The following is a 22619-nucleotide window of genomic DNA, read 5'->3' as shown; positions in this document are numbered from 1 at the left end:
GGTCCCAACAAATCCTGATATCATTTATGGTGTAGATGATCTCATGCACAGATCGATTATCAAATGAGTCATCTGTATTGTACATTCTTCAGTACAAGTCAGATAGAAATGTTGGGGCTTGAGTCAAAGCCTCTATAGAAGGCTCAGCCGTCAGCTGTGTGGTATGTGTGGTCGTTCAAGTGTCTTGCATTCATGAAATCTCTACTGTTCTGTAGTGTGGAGTTAAGGAAAAACGATTGGATGAGTTCCTGAAGATACAAAAGGGGCTTAGGCTCATCTTTCTTTCTGCCACTGGTATTGTGATTTTTTGTCTCTTAACCCAATCTCTTTCTCAATTTCAACCCCAATTACTCTATTTTTTTAATGTTTAAACCTGCCTAATAGGGATGCATTACTTGTATTTCTATACTATGACATTTCTTTGCATGTAGTGCAAAATATTGTGTTAAGTGTCAGCGTGAAAGAACCATTTCGTGTTTCTCATTAATTTTCCTTTCCTTTTTTTTTTCCCCTTCAATTTAAGCATTTATACAGTCAACTAGCTTTCCTGGGTAACTTCAAATACTTGGTGTATAAACTTGATACTTAATACTAAGTGTTATGACTTAAGACCTTCGAAGAATATATGGATTCAGAGGCAACAATGCCCATGTGGAGATTGGAAGTGTTATGTAACATATGAAGGGGATGCCGAAGAAACATCCATAGCATCCCAATTGGTAAAGAATGATACTTCACCTTCAGAGGCTATGATTTCCCCTTATGTTGGAATGGTTTTTAAGAGTGATGATGATGCTTTCGAGTACTACGGAAATTTTGCTAGAAAAAATGGGTTCTCAATTAGGAAAGAAAGATCAAGACTAAGCCCTCAATTGGGTATTTATAAACGTGATTTTGTTTGTTATCGTTCTGGATTTGCTCCTGTTAAGAAAAAACCTACTAGAGAACATCATAGGGATAGGAAATCGATGCGGTGTGGATGTGATGCTAAGATGTACTTGTCAAAGGAGATTGTTGATGGGGATTCACAATGGTTTGTTGTGCAATTTAGTAATGTTCATAATCATGAGCTTCTAGAGGATGACCAAGTTCGCCTTCTTCCAGCTTATCGAAAAATTCACGAGGCAGACCAAGAAAGAATACTTTTACTCTCTAAAGCAGGTGTTGGGTTTTATGCCCTAAATAAAACTCATTTCATATAATCAGATTTACTTATTAATAAAGATCAAAAATAACATTTTATGTTGCATGGTTCACATGATTTATTTCATGATTATATGTGTATATAATGTATGAATTCTTTTTAAGTCCAGAACGTATGAGTTGGTTAAAGATTATAGTGTTGTCAGCACAGTGGAATATAATCTTTATTATATGTTCAAAAGTTTATTCCCTGATTTGTCAGAACACTGGATTTAGACTGACATGGTATAATCAGCGATAGGTATTCTTACACCTTGGAAAAGTGTTATGTCCTTTCCAGGACATTGGCAAAGTTTACCAGTATCGGATGCATGGAGTATGCATTGGAATGGACCGATATTGAACTTTGAATTAGATTTTGAAACTTACCGTAAATATCTATTCAATTCAATATCATAAGTTGATCCTAGATCACATGATCAAAATCTTGATATGGTTAGGCTCAATTTCAAGAGTATTATTCGTGTTCTTTGATTTGTTAGTTAAGCCTAGTTTTGTATCAGGGTGATACGTACATTTTGGGAACATGGTAATGCAATTGAGTGGGAGCGCTAACATAAATATGGAATCTATAGCTTCTATTTGGCAAATAGAAGTAAAGGATGATTTCCTTCGAGCTTAACCAAACGAAGATAAATGGTGGAGATCTCATTTCACTTAGGTGAAATATCATTTATACAGGGTTAAGTGTTTTAAGGATAAAATACATTGTAGGGTGTTACGGTAATTTAATCCCTGTACAGTGTAAATCATCTATATAGAGGATCATTGATCACATTAGGGTTATAACAATGGATAACTAATGACGTGTCTATATTGTGGAACATATAGAGCGTTTCTATATGACTGAGAGTGCAATTCCAAGTTCTAAGTGTGGATTCAATGAGGAATTAATAAGTTAGGGAATTTACTTGGTAAATTCGGTTCGACTTATTGGAAGCTCGGTTATATAGACCCATGGTCCCCATACTAGTTGAGACCATACTGCTTGTAAGACTCAGTTAATTGATTTTAATTAATCAATTATAATTCTAAAAGTTAGACTATGTCTACTTTATGAATTCTCACAATTTAAGGATGAAATCGTAAAGAAAAGGGTTTCTAGGTTTAATTATTAATTTAGAGACTTTGCATGTCTAATTAATAATTATTTTAAATGACAATATTATTTAATAATCTATTTTAGTTATTAAATAATTATTTTTGGCATTTAAATGATTAGAATTGGAAAAATGGCATTTTTGGAGAAATTGAAATAAAATTGAGGAAACTGCAAAATCCAAGTGGGGCCCATATTCCCTCTATGGCCGAGCACTCCCTTTGTGTTTCCCAATTATTATTTTTATTTTTTAATTGTCATGTAATTGCTAATCAAAGCCTAGCTATAATAGGAAAGTGGTGAATCACACTAAATAAGGCAGTTAATCAATTACACAGTAAAAGAGGAAACTGTTTATTTGGAAAGTTGTGCTCTCCCTTCTCCCTATATATAGCAGCCCTTGTTCTCTTCTCTTGTACATCATATGAACCATGAGCCACGAAATTGAGAGAGAAAAATAGAGAGAAATTTCGAAATCCTTGTGAGATGAGTAGTGCCCACACACATCAAGTGGTATCTCAATCATAGTATGGAAGACTATAGAATTTCTGCATCAAAGAAGGAGAAAAGAAGATCCAGGTTCAGATCTTGGTGATGCTCTGCTACAGAAAGGAATCAAGGGCTAGAGATCTGAACGGAAGGAGTCATATTATTCCGCTGCACCCACTGTAAGGTTTTCTAACTTTATATGTGTTTATTTTCATTGTTTTAGAATTCATATTAGGTTGTTAATCCAACATACTTGTTAGTAAATCTAGATCCTGGTAAAATAATTTCCAACAACTGGCACCAGAGCCATGGTAATGATTTACTTTCATGTAATATGAATTAAAACGATGATTTATATGTTTTTGTGTTGATTTGGATGGTTTCATGTTGGTTTATGTGCTTATGTGATGAATGTTTATGTTGTACGAAATTTTTCCATGAAAAATATTTTTTCAATTTTTGAAAATATTTTATTTGGATTCCTTGTGAAAAATTGAGCAATTTTTATTTTTACGGAACTCGATTCCGATAAAAATTGAGAAAGATATGAATTTTGGAAAATCGGGATTCAAGGCTGTCAAGGGTGGTGCTCGTGCGCACCAGACCCTCGGATCAGCCTCCCCATCCGCGCGCGTAAGCCTGGGCGTGCACCCTGCAGCTGACCGAGGCTTCTCGGTCGAAGAACCTGCAAGCGCCGAGTTTGCTCGGCGCCCCTCCCTCGTCCGCGCGCGTAGACAGGCTGCTTGCAGCCTCCTGGGCTGCTGCATGCAGCCACTTTCCCAAAATTGCGATTTTTGGGATTTTTTCCCAAAAATCCAATTTTTTCATGGGATTGTTTCCCAAAATTTATTTTTTTCCTATTTTAAATATTTCTAAATTGAAATGTTTCTAATTTTAAATATTTTCAATTTGGAATTTTTCCAATTTTTAAATATTTCTATTTTGGAATGTTTTCAATTTTAAATATTTCCTATTATGGTCAGATTTAAAAATTTGTTAACTTCTTTAATATTTATTTATTATTTAATTATAAGATTAGATATTTTGATATTTAAGATATTTTAAATTAAAAGATAACTTTGTCTTTTTATTTAAAATATTATATTAAAATTATCTTATATGACAAATTAAATAATTAATAAATTTGAAATTAACATAGATATTTTTATAGATATACTTACCATAATGTTTTCAAATTCAAAAATTTGTTATTTTGTTAAATATTTAATTATTTATAAATTATAAGTTTAAAAATGATATTTTTTCTATATATATCATTTTTTTTCTTATTAGAAATTTATAAATCATATCTTAAATATTTAAATAACATAGATATTTTTGTAGAGATTTGAATATTGCTTAATTTGAGATATTTTGACATATAATTATGGTAATTATTATTTAACCAAATCTATTTTAAAATTGGTTTATTTTATTAAATTATAAGATCTGAAAGTGATATTGGAGATTCTTTCCTTTTAAATCATTGATCTTATTAGATATTTAATTTAATTTGATTCAAATAAACCTAGATATTTTAAAATTAGTTTCCTTTATTTGGTTAGTTTAAGAATAATAATTTAATTATATTAATATCTTAATTCACATCTGTTACATGGACAATGTTTGTTTATTTATATTGTTTATTCAAAAACTCTTTTTAACAAACCTATTATTTATGTGATCTAAATTGCTATGATTAACTTGGTGACAGATCTAATGATCTGATTTTAATCATAGTCCAATTGAAGATAGATCTTATAAATAATTTGTAATAGGTAAATTTTGTACTTCTTTCATCTGTGTAAACCTAGTAACATGATAGGGTCCATCCAAATCATTTGACCTGTGTGAGCCTATATGTTTGCTTTTGGGCTTAGATGCATATAGGGAGCCCATTTAAGTTTTTACTAAGTAAATGGACTAGGTTGCTAAAATAAATTTTGACATAAGGAAATTTATTTAGGCCCAATTAGATTTGGGCTTATTCAATGAATAACAATTGTTTATTTTAAGGTTAAATTCCTCTCTTTTGGGCCTTGTGTGAGAGTTGGGGGCCATAGAAGTGGGTACGACATACTGAACCCAACTCCCCCTCACATGAACTACCCCAATTGTGAAGGCCCATTTGCCTTATTTAAATAATTGTATTAGGTTAATTATATTAGTCTAACCTAATTAAAATTGAATTAGCAACATAATTAACTTTTAAAATATATGAAATTTATTTTTCATTGTAATATTTTAAAGTTAATTTTAGAAAAACACTTAGTTAATGATATATTCTAGACAGTTATTTCTAGTACTAGTTATTATTTCTAATATTAAATAGGAAAATATCATAGATTGTGAAATTAATTGTTTCCTAATTAATTTTGGTACAATCTAAGTTTAGTATATTTTCCTAGTATTAAACTAGAATTAATAATTAAGTTTCCTCTTTACTTAATTATTTATTTCTTGAATTTAATACATTTAATTAAATTGAAAATTTCAATATCTAAGTTGATTTTCATCATGATACTTTAATATTGTTATTTTCATGATATTTAATTAAAGTTGAAAATTATTTTAAGTTTGGAATTTTATTTCAGAATAACTTAAGTTTGAATAATTTTCAGAATATATTTTATTTTATTTTATTAATCATTTCCCAAAATTTCGAAATTACATTTCTTTAATGTAGAAATTTCGAATTTTATTTGAAAAATAGATTAAAGTTGAAAATTATTTATTTAATTTTGGACCAACTTAAATCAATGACTTTTTCATTTAATGGTTAATTAAAATAAATGAACTAAAATATATTATAATTAGAAATTGAATTGATTAGTCTATGAAAGTCTAGATAGATATTATCTGTTTTGCTTGAAGTATTTTTCTAGTGTATTTAATTAAATAGAAAATTAATATTTAAGTTGATTTTTGATCATGATACTTAAATATTTGAAATTTTTCTTAGATATTTAATTAAATAGGAAAATTATATTTTTTGTTGAAAATTAATTTTTTAATTAATTTTGGGACAACATAAAATTAGAGTAATTTTCCAGGATTTATTTTTATTTTATTTTAAAGCATTTTGCGAAATGCAATATATATTTATAGAAAATTAAATTTGAGTTGTAAATTAATTTAAATTAATTTTGAAACAAGTTAAATTGAATAATTTTCTAAATATTTATGGAAATTATTACTAAGATGGAAATAATTCACGTTATTTATCTATCTAAGTATAATTTATAAATATTAAATTAAAATTTATATTTGGAATTTTTCATTCTAAATTGGAAATTTTAATTAAATAAATATATATTTAAAATAAATGGATTAAAATAAATATTAGAAGAAAATACAACCCTTCATTAAATAATGAGCTTTATTATTATAAGGATATTCGATCTCCATTGTTGGTTTTACATAGCTATTGTTTTAGTGAGTAATCCTCTCTAATGGAGGAACGTTCATTAGCAAGTTAGCACCGTTTAATCTCGAAAGATAAGTAATCTTGTAAGTGTTTTATATAGTTTATGACCACCCTAATGGTGGCGACTGTATAAGACTTGCAAGAATATGAAACAATGGTGGAAGCTCATAAGATAGAATAGCCTTGACTCTCGCCTAAACGGGACAACGCGGATTCACATCTTGATCGAATAAAAGGTTGCTAGAATGTTTGACATTTTAGATGAGCTGACAACTCTATTCAATGGATGATAGCTTTGACTCTTGCCTAAACGGGACACTGATATCAGTTTGTTGAAAACCTTGGAAATTATTTAGGATTGTATGTTTTAGTATTTTCACTTGTCATTCCTACTTGCTATGTGCTTGATAATTTCTGAATTGTGTATGAATTTGTATTGAACCATGTTATTTTCTGTTATTAAATTGTAGTTTAATTTCGAATCTTCATTGTTGGTCTAACTTGATTTGTTTTTCTAATGAGATAAATGTTTGGTTTTATGCCCTAAATAAAACTCATTTCAATATAATCAGATTTGCTTATTAATATAGATCAGAAATAACATTTAATGTTGCATGGTTCACATGATTTATTTCATGATTATATGTACATAATGTATAAATTCATCTGAAACCCTTTTCACATACTTAATCCTGTTTATTGTGCCGTCAACACATTGGAAAGTAAACATGACTATGTGAATAAAGTTTCCTAGATTTATCAGACATAGGGTTTTACTGATATGATAATCTACAACAGAGTTTACTTGCATTTGGAGAAGTGCTATGTTCTTTCCAGAGCATTGGTTAAAGTAAAGCTCAGGTTGGATGCATGGAGTATGCATCGGAAGGGACCGATATTGAACTTTGACTTAGATTTAATTAAACTTAACGTAAAATCTATTCAAGTCAATATCGCCTAGTTGATCCTAGATCAAATGATCTTAATCCTGATATGATTAGGCTCAATCTCGAGAGGCTATTCGTGTTCTTTGATTTGTTAGTTAAGCCTACTTTTAGGTCAGGGTGACACGTACATTTTGGGAACACGGTAGTGCAATTGAGTGGGAGCGCTAGCATAAACATGGAATCTATAGCTTCTATCTGGCGAATAGTAAGCAAAGGATGATCTCCTTCGAGCTTGACCAAACGAACATAAATGGTGGAGTACTCATTTCACACAAGCTGAAATATCATTTATACGGGGTCAAGTGTTTTAAGGATAAAATACATAGTAGGGTGTTACGGTAATTTAATCCCTTTACTGTGTAGATCATTCATATAGAGGATCATTGATCAAATTAGGATTATAACAATGGATAACTAATGATGTGTCTATATGGTGGAACATATAGAGCATTCTATATACTGAGAGTGCAATTCTAAGTTCTATGCGTGGATTCAACGAAGAATTAATAAGTTAGTGAATTTTAGTGCTAAATTCTTGATCTACTTATTGGAAGCTCGGTTATATAGACCCATGGTCCCCCCACTAGTTGAGATAATATTGCTTGTAAGACTCATGTAATTGGTTTTGATTAATCAATTATAATTCTTAAATTAGACTATGTCTATTTGTGAATTTTTCACTAAGTAAGGGCGAAATTGTAAAGAGAGTTTATAGGGGCATATTTGTTAATTATGATACTTTGTATGGTTCAATTAATAAATATGATAAATGACAATATTATTTAATAATTATTTATAGTTATTAAATAGTTAGAATTGGCATTTAAATGGTTGAATTAGGAAATTGGCATTTTTGAGAAAATCAGATACAAAAGGTGTTAAAATTGCAAAATTACAAAAAGCAAGGCCCAATCCACTAAGTGTATGGCCGGCCACCTATTGTAGGTTTTTAAGTTGATTTTTTCATTATTTTAATGCCATATAATTCAAATCTAACCCTAATGGAATGCTATAAATAGATAGTGAAGGCTTCAGAAAAATAAGACTTTTTCCTGACACTTTCTGAATCAGAAAAACCTGAGCCTTCTCTCTCCCTATCTGGCTGACCACTCCCTCTCTTCTTCTTCAATATTTCGAAATCTTTAGTGATTAGAGTAGTGCCCATACACATCAAGTGATACCTCAATCATAGTGAGGAAGATCGTGAAGAAAGATCATCAGCAAAGGAGTCTCAACATCAAAGATTCAGAGAAAGAGATCCAGGTTCAGATATTGATAATGCTCTGCTACAGAAAGGAATCAAGGGCTAGATATCTGAACGGAAGGAGTCATTATATTCCGCTGCACCCAATGTAAGGTTTCCTAAACTTTATATGTGTTTAATTTATCGTTTTAGAAAGTTCTTATTTAGGATGTTAATAAACATACTTGTGAGTAGATCTAAGATCCTGGTAAAATAATTTCCAACAATAAATCCCTAATGGATTTTCACCATTAGACTAACATAATAGTGTTAGATCTCGAAAGATAAATATTGTATATGCAACATCTAACTGTTCATCAATTGATGACACCTTAGACTAGTATTTTACAATATGAAACAAGAAGATTGTATAAATAAGATTACTTTGACTCTCGCTAATCGGAGCATCGTTGGATTCTTATTTAAAACGAAATTATCCTAATTCCTCTTAGCTTATTCATTTCGAATTAGCTTAACAACATATCATTGGATGAATGGTCTATAAATCATATAAAGTCATATTTTCTCTTAAGAGATTAGATGACGCATATGATTATATTCCCGGAATTCTATCTCTAAATGATATAAATCCTCAATCTTAGATATCTCCTACTTGTATAGGCAAATCATAGGGTTAGATTAGTAGTGGTGGTCCAAGAAAGAATCACTAATTATACAGTTACGCTTTCACAAGTGTTTCATAACCATTTTCTATCAATGGATTTAAACTGTATGAGTTTAGTATTCTGTGACCAGAATCCACTTGCACTATTCTAAGAACTCTTTGATGTAACTAAACTTAAGTCATCAAAAGATACAACCACATATTTTATAAATCTAAGGCATGTGTATCTTGTTCATAGTGGTTTTAACAAGATCATTCTCTGCAAAGAGTTAATATGCCTATATCCACTGAAAGTAATTTCATCTCATTCGCAGATGGACGTACATTCAGGGGTGGATATGAGTTTTCGTTGTATTCTTAAAACGATCACTCTAGATTTTACCTTATGCAAAAGAAATTTGAAATATTTGAAAAATTTCATGAATTTCTAGCAATGGTAGGTGGTTAAAGATCTTGCGAACTGATAGGGGTGGAGAAAAAGTTAGTAGATATGCAGTTCAAAGATCATTAATTTGTTTTTTGAATTATATCCAAACTTACCTCCCCAGAAATTCGAGTTGCATATTGATGATTAGTTACTAGTCGTTGCCTAAATCCTTCTATGGAAATAAAATTTCAGAATGATGTAATGGTTGTATACTTAATGTAAATCATTACTAGATTCATGGATGACCTAATTGAAATCTTAAGAAATGCTAGAACTGCTAACCCTGGTTTGCATGTTTGTTAGCTATTCTAAGTGATTAGGGGTGGAGCATCCCATAGTCATTAGACAAGAAAGTGTTTGTTTAAACAAATACTACTTTTCTAAGAAAATGACTAAGTCTGAAAATAAAGTAGCAAATAAATGAGATATTTTTTCTTGATTCCAAAAGTGTTCTATCATCTTATTTTACAAGATGATCCCACTGCCTCTGTTGTCTTAACACAACTGAAGAGGTCAATACCATTTAGTTTTCTTTGACATAGTTCACGGTACCTTGTCGTAGTGGGAGAGTTTCAAGGAACTTTACCTTCTCATGACTTGGAAGACACTAGTGATTAAAATCCATTGTGAGTTTAAACAAGTAATGGATTGTCAAGATAAGAAACTAAGAAGAAAGCCAAGAGAACTATAGTTTGATCCATTCATATGGAGTAACCTAAAGTTTTCTATTACAAGGACATGAAAGGAAATTTTCATTCATAAGTCTATTCAATGGACTTAACAAAACTTCCTGTTCCTAGTATTATAGGTTTGAGTTTATATAAACCTATGGCTTGTGGTATACCTGGAAATTACTTACTCTAATGCAAGCAACTTACTTTAGTGAGATGCTGGTGCATTTTCTTTCCAATGGAAATCTATAGAAGCTTCACAACTTCTTAGGCATAGATTTTATTTATCTAAGGAAAAGTTACAACTTTTCCAGAAAAGGTAGAGCCATGAAAGAATTTCTTAAATCAACAGTGAGAGGTCTCAGATATGCTTTAGTATGCCTTAGACCAGACACCTGCTGTTGAGTGGGAGTAATGAGTAAGTATCAGATTAATCCAGGAGAAGAACATTGGAAGACAATCAAGTAAATCTTAAGATTAAGAAGAGGAACTATATGTTAGTCAATAAGGGTGTTTTTTGAAACTCTTAGACTACACCACATCAGATTTCAAGACTTGCCTTTGTGCTAGAAAGTCTGTTGATGAGATGGTGATTACTTTGGGGGTGGAGTAGCGATTTTGGAGAAGTGTAAAAATCTATCTGAAATCTCTTGGTCTACCAGAAAGAGACTGAATGTTAAAAGTTGCAGGAAAGATACTTATTCAGTCTAAGGAAAGTTCTATACTTTTGTGGCAGTGTTCCAACTTGCCTTAACTACTAGGGTTACTTCCTGAATAACGAAAGAGTAGTTGCCCAAAAGTATAGAATCCAGTATCCCAAGAGAGTAGACATATAGAGAGGAATTTCACATTATCAAGGATTTTGTGATTAAGGAAGAGTAATAGTGGAGAAGAGGTTGTGTTTAATTCAACCTGTCAGATCCTATTACGAGGAGTTTACTACTATTACACTTGATTGGTATATCAAGGTGTTAATGATTATTTGAAATGCACTTTTTGTTTTATATTAGTGCAAGTGGGAGTTTGTTGGGTTTTATGCCCTAAATAAAACTCATTTCATATAATCAGATTTACTTATTAATAAAGATCAGAAATAACATTTTATGTTGCATGGTTCACATGATTTATTTCATGATTATATGTGTATATAATGTATGAATTCTTTTTAAGTCCAGAACGTATGAGTTGGTTAAAGATTATAGTGTTGTCAGCACAGTGGAATATAATCTTTATTATATGTTCAAAAGTTTATTCCCTGATTTGTCAGAACACTGGATTTAGACTGACATGGTATAATCAGCGATAGGTATTCTTACACCTTGGAAAAGTGTTATGTCCTTTCCAGGACATTGGCAAAGTTTACCAGTATCGGATGCATGGAGTATGCATTGGAATGGACCGATATTGAACTTTGAATTAGATTTTGAAACTTACCGTAAATATCTATTCAATTCAATATCATAAGTTGATCCTAGATCACATGATCAAAATCCTAATATGGTTAGGCTCAATTTCAAGAGTATTATTCGTGTTCTTTGATTTGTTAGTTAAGCCTAGTTTTGTATCAGGGTAATACGTACATTTTGGGAGCACGGTAATGCAATTGAGTGGGAGCGCTAACATAAATATGGAATCTATAGCTTCTATTTGGCAAATAGAAGTAAAGGATGATTTCCTTCGAGCTTAACCAAACGAAGATAAATGGTGGAGATCTCATTTCACTTAGGTGAAATATCATTTATACAGGGTTAAGTGTTTTAAGGATAAAATACATTGTAGGGTGTTACGGTAATTTAATCCATGTACAGTGTAAATCATCTATATAGAGGATCATTGATCACATTAGGGTTATAACAATGGATAACTAATGACGTGTCTATATCGTGGAACATATAGAGCGTTTCTATATGACTGAGAGTGCAATTCCAAGTTCTAAGTGTGGATTCAATGAGGAATTAATAAGTTAGGGAATTTACTTGGTAAATTCGGTTCGACTTATTGGAAGCTCGGTTATATAGACCCATGGTCCCCATACTAGTTGAGACCATACTGCTTGTAAGACTCAGTTAATTGATTTTAATTAATCAATTATAATTCTAAAAGTTAGACTATGTCTACTTTATGAATTCTCACAGTTTAAGGATGAAATCGTAAAGAAAAGGGTTTTTAGGTTTAATTATTAATTTAGAGACTTTGCATGTCTAATTAATAATTATTTTAAATGACAATATTATTTAATAATCTATTTTAGTTATTAAATAATTAGTTTTGGCATTTAAATGATTAGAATTGGAAAAATGGTATTTTTGGAGAAATTGAAATAAAATTGAGGAAACTGCAAAATCCAAGTGAGGCCCATATTCCCTCTATGGCCGAGCACTCCCTTTGTGTTTCCCAATTATTATTTTTATTTTTAAATTGTCATGTAATTGCTAATCAAAGCCTAGCTATAATAGGAAAGTGGTGAATCACACTAAATAAGGCAGTTAATCAATTACACAGTAAAAGAGGAAACTGTTTATTTGAAAAGTTGTGCTCTCCCTTCTCCCTATATATAGCAGCCCTTGTTCTCTTCTCTTGTACATCATATGAACCATGAGCCACGAAATTGAGGGAGAAAAATAGAGAGAAATTTCGAAATCCTTGTGAGATGAGTAGTGCCCACACAAATCAAGTGGTATCTCAATCATAGTATGGAAGACTATGGAATTTCTGCATCAAAGAAGGAGAAAAGAAGATCCAGGTTCAGATCTTGGTGATGCTCTGCTACAGAAAGGAATCAAGGGCTAGAGATCTGAATGGAAGGAGTCATATTATTCCGCTGCACCCACTGTAAGGTTTTCTAACTTTATATGTGTTTATTTTCATTGTTTTAGAATTCATATTAGGTTGTTAATCCAACATACTTGTTAGTAAATCTAGATCCTGGTAAAATAATTTCCAACAGCAGGCTTCCCTATACATCGAATTGTGAAGGTGTTGGAGTTGGAAAAGGGTATTCAAGGTGGGCAGCTTCCCTTTTTGGAGAGGGATGTTAGAAATTTTGTTCAAAATCAGAAGAAGGTTGTTCAAGAGAATGATGCGTTGCTAACAGAGAAAAGGGAGAGTGATACAATGGAACTCCTTGAAGCATGCATGCTGGCCAAATATGTAGATGAAAATTTTGTTTATGATTTTACTGTTGATGAAAATGATAAGGTTGAGAACATCATGTGGTCTTATAGTGATTCAGTCCACGCATATAACATGTTCGGTGATGTAGTTTATTTTGACACTTCATATCGATCAATAACATATGGCATGCTTTTTGGAGCGTGGCTTGGCATTGACAGTAATGGAAGAACCATCTTCTTTGGTTGTGCTCTACTCCAAGATGAAACATCTCGTTCATTCTCGTGGGCTTTACAGGTTTACCATCAGTATCCTCTATAGTGATTTTAGCTGTGTATTCATATAGCATTCCTGACGATGCTTTTTCTACTTTGCATACAGACTTTTGTTCATTTCATGAGAGGAAATTGTCCACAAACAATTCTAACTGATCTTGACCCCGGGCTTAGGGATCCTATACAGACTGATTTGCCAGCAACTAAACATGTCATTTCTGTGTGGAATATTTTATCCAAGGTATACAGTTGGTTCTTTCAACCACTTGGATCTCGTTTTGCAGAATTTAAATCTGAGTTTGACACACTTTGTCGATTGGAAACTACGGAGGAGTTTGAACTTCAATGGAATCAAATGATTTCTGTGTTTAGATTCAATGCAGACAAACATATTGCTTTACTCTATTCATTCCGTTCATCTTGGGCTCCATCCTATACAAGAGGATACTTGCTTGCTCGAATGGCAAAAACAGTATATTCGAAATCTGTTGATGGATTTTTGAAGGGCATTTTCAATGCCCAAACATGTTTGCGCACTTTTTTTGAGCAGGTACTGGTTTATATTATTTCTCACAACTTTGCTCAATTGATTGTCCTTAAGTTCTTGCACTGATCAAAATTTCACCTTTTTAGGTAAGCATCTCTGCTAATTTTCAGAATCAGACGCGTCCAGAGATGCAATACATGTATACCAAGACATGCATCCCCATTGAGGAGCATGCTAGGAGTATTCTTATGCCTTTTGTTTTCAACGAATTTCAGCATGAACTAGCCCTGTCAATGCAATATGCTACTTCTGAGATGGCTAATGGATCCTATATTGTACGCCATTTCAAGAAGATGGACGGGGAGCGTCTTGTTATATGGGTTCCAGAAGATGAACAGATTCACTGTTCCTGTAAAGAATTTGAATCTTCAGGATTATTATGCAGACATGCTCTGCGGGTATTTATAGTAAAGAACTACTTTCAGCTTCCTGAAAAATACTATCTGAATAGGTGGCGAAGAGAAAGCTCTCTAGTCTTTTATGAAGAAAATGGTACTCAACATAGCAATGATGACTGGATTCCAGAATTTCAATGTCTTATGGAAAATCTATTTGCGGAATCATCTATTACTAGGGAGCGTTCTGATTATGCACGTTCGGAACTGATAAAACAAGTTGCAAGGATACTGAATGAGGTTGGAAATATGCCAGAGGCTGAAGGTGTGGCTATGGATGTGACACTGTCACCTAATGGTTAATTTTGAAGGTACTAGTGGGTTAGTGCTAGATGGGGTAGCAAATGCAGCCCCTGCTTAATGCGGAGTAGATTAGAGAAGTGATTTATATAAAAATCAGAAAGCCATTAAAGAGTGACATTATTTTGATTCTTACTTCCAAATTTGAGCACAAAGGCTAACATTTGGAGTAAGACCATCTAACAATGAGTAAAATTCAGTGTGTTTGATTAATCCTTACTTGATATTTGCGAGTCTATGACCCAATGGAAGAAATGTAGCTCACGCTGCATCAAATGCAGAATAAGGATAAAGGAACTTGCCAAGGGGAAATGTATAATGTATATCATTATATTCTAAATAGTAAGAAATTTAGTTTCTACTTTTCTTAAATGAAATATCAACATAAATTTAGCTCTGGATATAATTAAGGTTTTGAAATCAGCTGAACTATTAGACTAATAAATGCTACAACTGAGAGTGTCTAGGCACATAGTGTGCTACTCGATTTGTTGATTCTCTAATGAAAACTAACAAGCTAATAAATTTGACAGTCATGGATAAGAAAACCAAAAGTGGAGTGCATTATTTGATTGTCTTTGATAGCTTGTACTAAAACTATACTATCAGTTTCAATTTCAACTTCTTTAATGCCCATATCCTCAACCACTTGTATTTAATACTCTCTTGTTCCAAAATTATAATGGGAACTGCAAAATGTTACTTTCATGACTGATTGCTTATTTGATCACCAATTTCTAACTTTTATGAGGAAATATTTTGTTCCTATTTGAAGCAGAGTAGAGAAAGGTTTGCTTTGAAGGTATGGCAGATTGGCAGTGAATCAATCTCTTGCCATTTGTAGTTATCTAGTTTTGGGAAGATTATCTGGGTACTCTCTCGATTTATTAATTTACTGGAACATATGAAGCTTTTCATGGTAGAAATTCTACTGCTCCCACTACATGTGCTCATCTTTCTCATTGCAATAATTCATGAATTTGTGTTAGAAAACTTACTTTTTTCATGCATTTGCCGAAACTTATACAACTCCAACATATTCTCATGTCTGAATTCATCTACTCCACCATCCATATGGCTCAGGATCCAATTGAATATTATTGCAACTTTAACTAGCCATCTATCTAGTTTTGAATTCGATGCTTTAGTTAAATTTTCTTGTCAATCAGTATGATAGGGACACCTTCACATGCCTCGTTTGGATGACACATGGAGCTGCAAAGTTGTACTTATCTTCATACATTCACACACATAAATACACACATCTACTAACAATATTCAAAACATAAATTTACCAACTGGGAGAGTTGAATTTATAAATTTTCTCTCTTGGTTAATTACTACTCTTTAGTGTTTAAATTCACATAATTATATAATTGTGATCACGCATAAACACGAGGAGAGTAGTACCAAACCAAACCAAATATGGAAATGTGTAAGTATATAAGAACGAGTTTGACAAACACTGCTAGATCTAAAGGCTGTACATAATACAATAAATAGGAGTCACTAATTAAGCATCTTGTCTAGGATTAGTACTGTCTCTTTGCAAGTGCATAGACTCCTCAGGATCACGTAGCCCCCAAACTCTTGTTTGTTGTTGCACTACCAAAATTGAAGCAGCAATTCTGATTTCAGAGCTAGCTAGAAGCTCACCGATCGCCCCGAGATCCCCACGGTCTTTCCATTTTGCTATTTGAGTCATCAACCACGACTCTGCATGGCGCCTTCCAACCATGACAAGTTCATATGCGCCATCCAGAGACCTCAGTACGTCAAGCACTTCCTTCCCACTTCCCACCTCAACCTCCTGGAACGAGACTCTGTCATCGCGAAAGGCGCTGAGCCTGAACTTGCTCAAGACATCAGTGTCTAGTGCCTTGCTCCTGGCGCTTCCCTCCACTATGTCTGTCGAAGAAGAGAAGCAGAAGAGAGTGGTCAAGACGTTGGAATGCTTAGACATGCGGCCTGCGTACGCCAATGCCTCTCGGTCGTCTGCACCACCGAAGAAGAGCACTGCAATTCTATACAACGAAGTGTTTATGCAAAGAGAGGATAGATACTTCCTACGGTTCACTCGGTCAACTAGAACCCCTACCGAGCAAGGAGCCTTTTCGAGAACATTCTTGTTGAGGTGGCGAAGAGAGTGAGAGGTCTCAGCAACCGAACCGTTTATCCAAAGCCTGTGAAAAGGGATGATAATAAAGGTTGATCGCTTTTCTAGAGCCAAAGAACAAACGTCGTTGTGCATTGTCGAGTATGGGGAAATGCCCTTAAAGCAATGTACAGTGACATGTTCGCTGTAATGTTTTTCAAACTTGTGGAATGCGTTGAAGATTCTCTCAGATTGAGAAGGGTATTGGGTTGAAGGTGGCTTTTCTCGTGGCTGGTGGGAGACGAGGAGAGATGAGGCTTGCCCAACAAGCTTGATCAAGTGGAGGATGACAAGATTGATGGGGCTCTCCTCGGTGGGATTGGAGGCTGCCAAGAGGTCCAAAATGGCAGATACATTCTCTTGCCTATGGACACAAGCTAGCATTCTCAACTCTTCTCCTTGCCTGTGATGTAAAATAGTCCTCCTTCTATATGCCAAGAAACGCTTTGATGGATCATAGAGAACTCTCACAAGAGGTGAGATAATTCCTGCAACAATCACCACAGAGATAATCATAATGGCAAAGCATTCTTCGTTTAGTACCTGCACATTAATTTATAGGGTCACTTATATTAATCATCATCAACCAACTAAACCAAATTGTTATGTACTAGACCAAAAAGTATAGGTGTATAGGTGACTTACTTGTTCGGTCTTCCAAGCCAGAAGCAAGAAAAGTTCAACAACGCCTTTGGAGTTCATGATGAGACCAAGGGAGATAGCATCCAGGATTGGCATTCTGCAGAAGAGGGGAGGGATTGCTGATCCAATAATCTTCCCGGCAAAAGCAAGGAAAACAATCAATTGAATAGTGGCTACGTTCTTAAACTGTTGAATGGCAAATATATCCATTCTTAATCCACACATGGCGAAAAAGATGGGCATGAGTATTTGAGAAACAAAGCAATCAAGTTTCTCTACTAAAGCAGCTCCAAGAGGGGGACCATCTGGAATGACCAGACCCAAAAGGAATGATGGGAAAAATGCATTAAGACCAATAACTTCTCCAATAAAACCACATACCAATACACTGATCAGAACGGCAAAGACATATGCCTCTTTTACAGGTTCCCCTTCTGGGGTCTGTCGAATTGCCCACAAAACAGCTGGACGGACTCCAAAGAATAGTATTGCAGCAAAAAGGCCAACTGAGAGTAAAAACCCAAATGATATTCTTATTGACCTTTGTGAAGCTAAGTGTGTTAGAAACTTCAAGACAAAGATAAACCAGTGGCATACATCACATACTATAGATGAAGAAGACGCTAGACGTCCAATCTCTGAATTGAGAAGCCTAAGCTCATCGAGAAAGCAAGCTACAGTAGGAAAGGCTGTTAGGGTCTGTATTGAAACCACAAAGGGAAGCGCACTTGAAACATCAGGATCCAAAGACAGAAAATGGTCTATGACAAAGGCAACAAATCCAGCCAACGCATAAGGAACAGAGAAGGCTAAGAATCCAACAGCAATGGCTCTCTTACCTGATCTTAGAAGAATGTAAGGGTCCATCTTCACCCCAATTAAGAAAACAGAGAGCATGAAACCAAAAACTGATAATGTCTCGAATAAAGCTCTCCCTTTAGGTGGGAAAACTTTGGTTGCAAATGTAGGACTTCTTCCTATAACCGAGGGACCTAAAATTATACCACCCTGGTGACAAAACATAAATCAGACATAATTGTATGACAAATTAAAAACAAGTTCTTTATAATAAAGTATTCACTTACAAGAATCTGAGAAACAATTGAGGGCTGGCCAAATGGTTTGAGGATGAAATAGATGAAGCGGGTGACTATTGAGATGAGAGAAAGCTGCAGCAGCAACAATGGAAGAGAAAATGCCAAAGGGTCATCTCCAAACCATATACCCCGGGAATTGATCTGATCAATAATATGGCAAATGTATGAGGTTGTAACCTCTCCCTTAAGATCATTCTTACCCATAAACATTGGGTCCGATACGGGCTTACCCTGCCAGCGTCAATGGCTAGTTGAACCTTGCAGCATAATAACACAGAGAGGTGTGGACAAGAACCCCTCTAATTTGTTTTTTATGGAGAAAGCTATGGAGAGAAGAGGAGAGGAAACGCTATGGCTGTTGCATGGGAGACCAACTGGGAGAAATTGAGACACATATGGGAAACAAAAGAACCAAAAATGAGAGGTAATTGTTCCTTCTTATACGTTGAGACGTTTGACCAATCCACTTGGCAAAGGATAATTTGTCACTTTGGCATTTCCATACATCCTTGGCTTAGTATTTATGAGATGTAACTCGGAATTTTATTTATTTTATATAATTTTTGTATAGAGACAAGATAGACATGTAGAAACTGAACCCCGATTTGGACGGACTGAAATTAAAATTGGACGTTGATTAATTAGAATCATGATTAGGTCTAACAATATAAACCTTGTCTTAAAGATAAATTATCACCATTTTTATAAACTTAGCAAAGAGAATATGTGTATTGACCAGAAAATCAGACGATTTAAAGGAACTGAAAAACTGATATAAAAGAATGTGTTTGATTCATTATTCCATTGAAAATTGTCACAATTGAATTGATGATTATAAAGAAGAAAAAAAGACCAACTTTATAGTTTTCTCAATACAAAGAATATACAGCCTATCATATACAGAAAATAAGAAACTTAGCAGAGACAGTTTTGTGTTACCCATCACCACCATTGATGTACAAGAACTCCACTCTTTCTAAGCGAAATGAACAAGTCCAAGCATTGATCGTATGTCTTCTCATACTTGGAACTCCTCACACCAGGGCAGCATTTTTGCAATCTATCGTAATGACACTCTAAAAATAGCTCATCAATCAAGCATATTGCCCCTGTTTCAATCAACTTGGGTATCAGATAAAACTCAGTTCCTTCTACATCCATCTTCACCACCACGAAATCGTTCTGAGTTACTGTGTTTTTCAACCAATTTGCAAAATCAAATCCCTGAATCTTATCCAGGTCTTGCATATAACTTGTTGAAGGCATCACTGGCTGAATCCTACCCATCCCTCCTCCTCTTCGTCTTCTTTGTTTCCCAATTCTGTTGCTTGTGTCTCTGGAAATCTCGAAAAATAGAGTCTCGTTCCTGATCCAGGCTGCATGAGGCAAAAGTATTACCCCTTTCTTTCTTTTGTAGTCTTCATGAAAAGTATTATCTGCCTCAATTGCATATATTTCAAAAGTCTTGTTCTGTTTTGGATAGTGTTTAAGAAACCAATTTCCTATGCTTGAACCATAATTACGAGCTCCAACATCAACGTAAACATACCTCTGCTTGAAGCTAATGTCCACCATTGAAGTCAGATACTTTATACTCTTTATATTCCTCTTCAATGAAACCCAAGGCTTTAATGACTCTTTCTGGATCAATGGCTCTGCATTCCCAATTATATGCCGTTTATACGCAGGAACTGAGCAATTATTCCCAATGGATAATTCTTCTCCATGGCCAAGAAATGCAGTCTCCTTCCTCATCACAATCTCGCGAACTGATGAAGAATCAAAGCCATCGATTTGTCGAGCCCTAATCAGTCTGCAACAGTTGAACAAATCAAGAAAAGAATTGAAGCTGTACAAATCTTTAGCCATTGTGTGAACCACAAAAAACCCACCCGGTTTCAAAGTCCGACAAACTTCGGAAGCGAAATCCCCAGGTCGACCTGACCAGTCCATACGATTTTTCCCAACGAACTCGAAATCGAAGGTGTTATCATCGAAAGGTTGGCGATAGGCTTCGCCGGAGAAAAGCAACGGCGGCGAGGGGTTCTTGGAGATTCCTACAGAATCAAACACGCCAATCTCTCTAAGCGCCACCACGTCCTCACCGGCTTGGGTTTCCACACAGAGAGCCTTAAAATTGTACGATAAGAAACCTTCGGATTCCAAATCTTGGAATATGGAAGAATAATAATCAACAGTTTTACGGTACCTCTTAGTGGTGGAGAAGTCAGGGATTAAAGATTCTCCGGCGAGAGTATCTCGGTGACATACGTCTTCGACTCCGGGAAGAACGTCGTTCTTGGGGAAGAAGCAGCGGCCGGAGCCACAGTAGCCGCCGGCGACGGTGACGATGAATGCAAATCTAACGGCTAGTATTAAAACACTGAAGGAGAGGAGTCTTAAGAGATAATATCTGAGGAGAACAGGTTTGAAGGTAAGAAATCCCATTGTTAATCAGGAAAATACAAGGGTAAGATTTGAAGATTGAGAACAATTCTGAGGGCTATTATGGAAATTCAACAGTGTCTTCTACGGTTTTTACCCGCCAATTTCTGGCTACTCCAAAGTCCAAACGGCTTTTCAAGAATTTAATGTCGTTTATTTCTTTGTTTGAGACGACAAGTCGGTTTTTTTGTTTTTCTCTCGCACTAATGACGACTTGTCGTTTCATCACAAATGCCAAGTAAGTATATCTTATTTAGATTTAGGTAAATACAATTTTACCCTTTGTTTTGTAAAAGTTACTAATTAGAGTCTCTGCTTTATCAAATGACAAAATAGACCCTGTATTTTTTAAAATTGTACAAATAGGATCCATTTTTTGTCAAAATAAAACTTAATAATAATCTGATCTAGAGATGTTATGACAAAACTAGTTACATTTTCTGTATTTGTTTGTGTTAAAGAATTTCTTAAAGTTGATTATATTAAAAAATAAAATTGTTGAAAATTGAACTGAATGTTCTATTTTTACCATTTTGAAAAATATAAGGTCCATTTGCCATTTAACAAAACAAAAAATCCAATTAGTAACTTTTGTAAAACACAGAGTCTAAAATAAAATTTACCCTTTACATTTTTACTCAAGTATATATTTTTTTACAATCATATAAATTAAATATTTTCTTTAAGAAAAATCAAATTTTTTAAAAATATGATTTTAAAATTTTAAATTATAAAAATACTTTTTTCTCATCAAAAAAATAAGTGTAAATAATTCAAAAATAACAAAAAATTAATCTCACAACAACTTAAAATTAACTATAAATAAATTATAAAACAATGAGAAAATTAACTTGTTGAAACATTGTTTATGAATTATTAAAAAAATAAAAAGGTACATTTTGAGATCTTTATAAGACTAATCTTACATTGCTTATTTATAAGTATATATAAATAAGTTGTTTAATTTTTATTTTATAGCTTAAATGAATAATATTTAGATATTACCTGTATTATGGATTTTTATTAAATATTTAGATATATGGATAAATTTTAATTTTAAGTAAGTTATGGTATTTTTTTATTTTAATTTATTATGTGGATTTTTTTTTGAATAATTATCTTTTTTACCCCCTGTACTTATGACACTATACTATTATGCCCCTTAATCTATTCAGCTTGTTACAAATAGTCCTTGTATAATTTTATATGCATACATTTAGTCCTTCTGTTTATTTTGTTTAAAAATACCGTTTGTATTGATGATGTGGTATTATAACAAAGGATAGAGTAGTAATTTCATCTCTTTTTAGAGGGAAAATTGACTATGAGATGGCATAATAACTGACAATGAAAGATGATTAAAAAATAATTTCATAACCTTTTAAAAAAAATTAATAAAAGTAATTTTATTAAAATAATTCCAATCGTTTTTTAGCCGTTCAAATTAGAAAAATGTGTAAAATTAGGATTCTACAGTATTTGAAGAGATGGATATCACTAGAAAGAACATGGGATTTTTGG

At 33.5% G+C, this 22619-nt stretch overlaps 3 protein-coding genes across 4 annotated transcripts; 1 reads left to right on the top strand and 2 right to left on the bottom strand.

Moving 5' to 3' along the window:
• The first annotated feature begins 171 nt into the window (after nt 1-171).
• LOC115720404 (putative protein FAR1-RELATED SEQUENCE 10) lies at nt 172-15136 on the top strand. Of its 2 annotated transcripts, none has more exons than XM_061110621.1 (5): nt 172-294; nt 524-1161; nt 13082-13539; nt 13624-14067; nt 14151-15136. In XM_061110621.1, the coding sequence occupies exons 2-5, from the start codon at nt 750-752 to the stop codon at nt 14760-14762; spliced, it is 1926 nt and encodes a 641-aa protein (XP_060966604.1). In that variant the 5' UTR covers nt 172-294; nt 524-749; the 3' UTR covers nt 14763-15136. The 2 variants fall into 2 exon arrangements, with proteins under 2 accessions (XP_060966604.1, XP_060966605.1); XM_061110622.1 differs by having other exon boundaries at nt 174-294; nt 535-1161.
• Nucleotides 15137-16163: 1027 nt separating this feature from the next.
• Nucleotides 16164-19353, bottom strand: LOC115720405 (cation/H(+) antiporter 15-like). Its single transcript, XM_030649554.2, has 3 exons — nt 18642-19353; nt 17560-18564; nt 16164-17457 (listed from the first exon to the last, which is right to left on the bottom strand). The coding sequence occupies exons 1-3, from the start codon at nt 18861-18863 to the stop codon at nt 16273-16275; spliced, it is 2412 nt and encodes an 803-aa protein (XP_030505414.2). The 5' UTR covers nt 18864-19353; the 3' UTR covers nt 16164-16272.
• A 75-nt stretch (nt 19354-19428) lies between these two features.
• Nucleotides 19429-21214, bottom strand: LOC115720774 (uncharacterized). The gene has a single exon (XM_030649954.2). The coding sequence runs from the start codon at nt 21099-21101 to the stop codon at nt 19596-19598; it is 1506 nt and encodes a 501-aa protein (XP_030505814.2). The 5' UTR covers nt 21102-21214; the 3' UTR covers nt 19429-19595.
• Between the last annotated feature and the right edge of the window lie 1405 nt (nt 21215-22619).

The sequence above is a fragment of the Cannabis sativa genome, chromosome 2 (assembly GCF_029168945.1).
Source record: "Cannabis sativa cultivar Pink pepper isolate KNU-18-1 chromosome 2, ASM2916894v1, whole genome shotgun sequence".
NCBI classification, from domain to species: domain Eukaryota; kingdom Viridiplantae; phylum Streptophyta; class Magnoliopsida; order Rosales; family Cannabaceae; genus Cannabis; species Cannabis sativa.
Note: the sequence above shows the minus strand (reverse complement) of the source record. Positions and strands in the feature narration are given on the sequence as shown.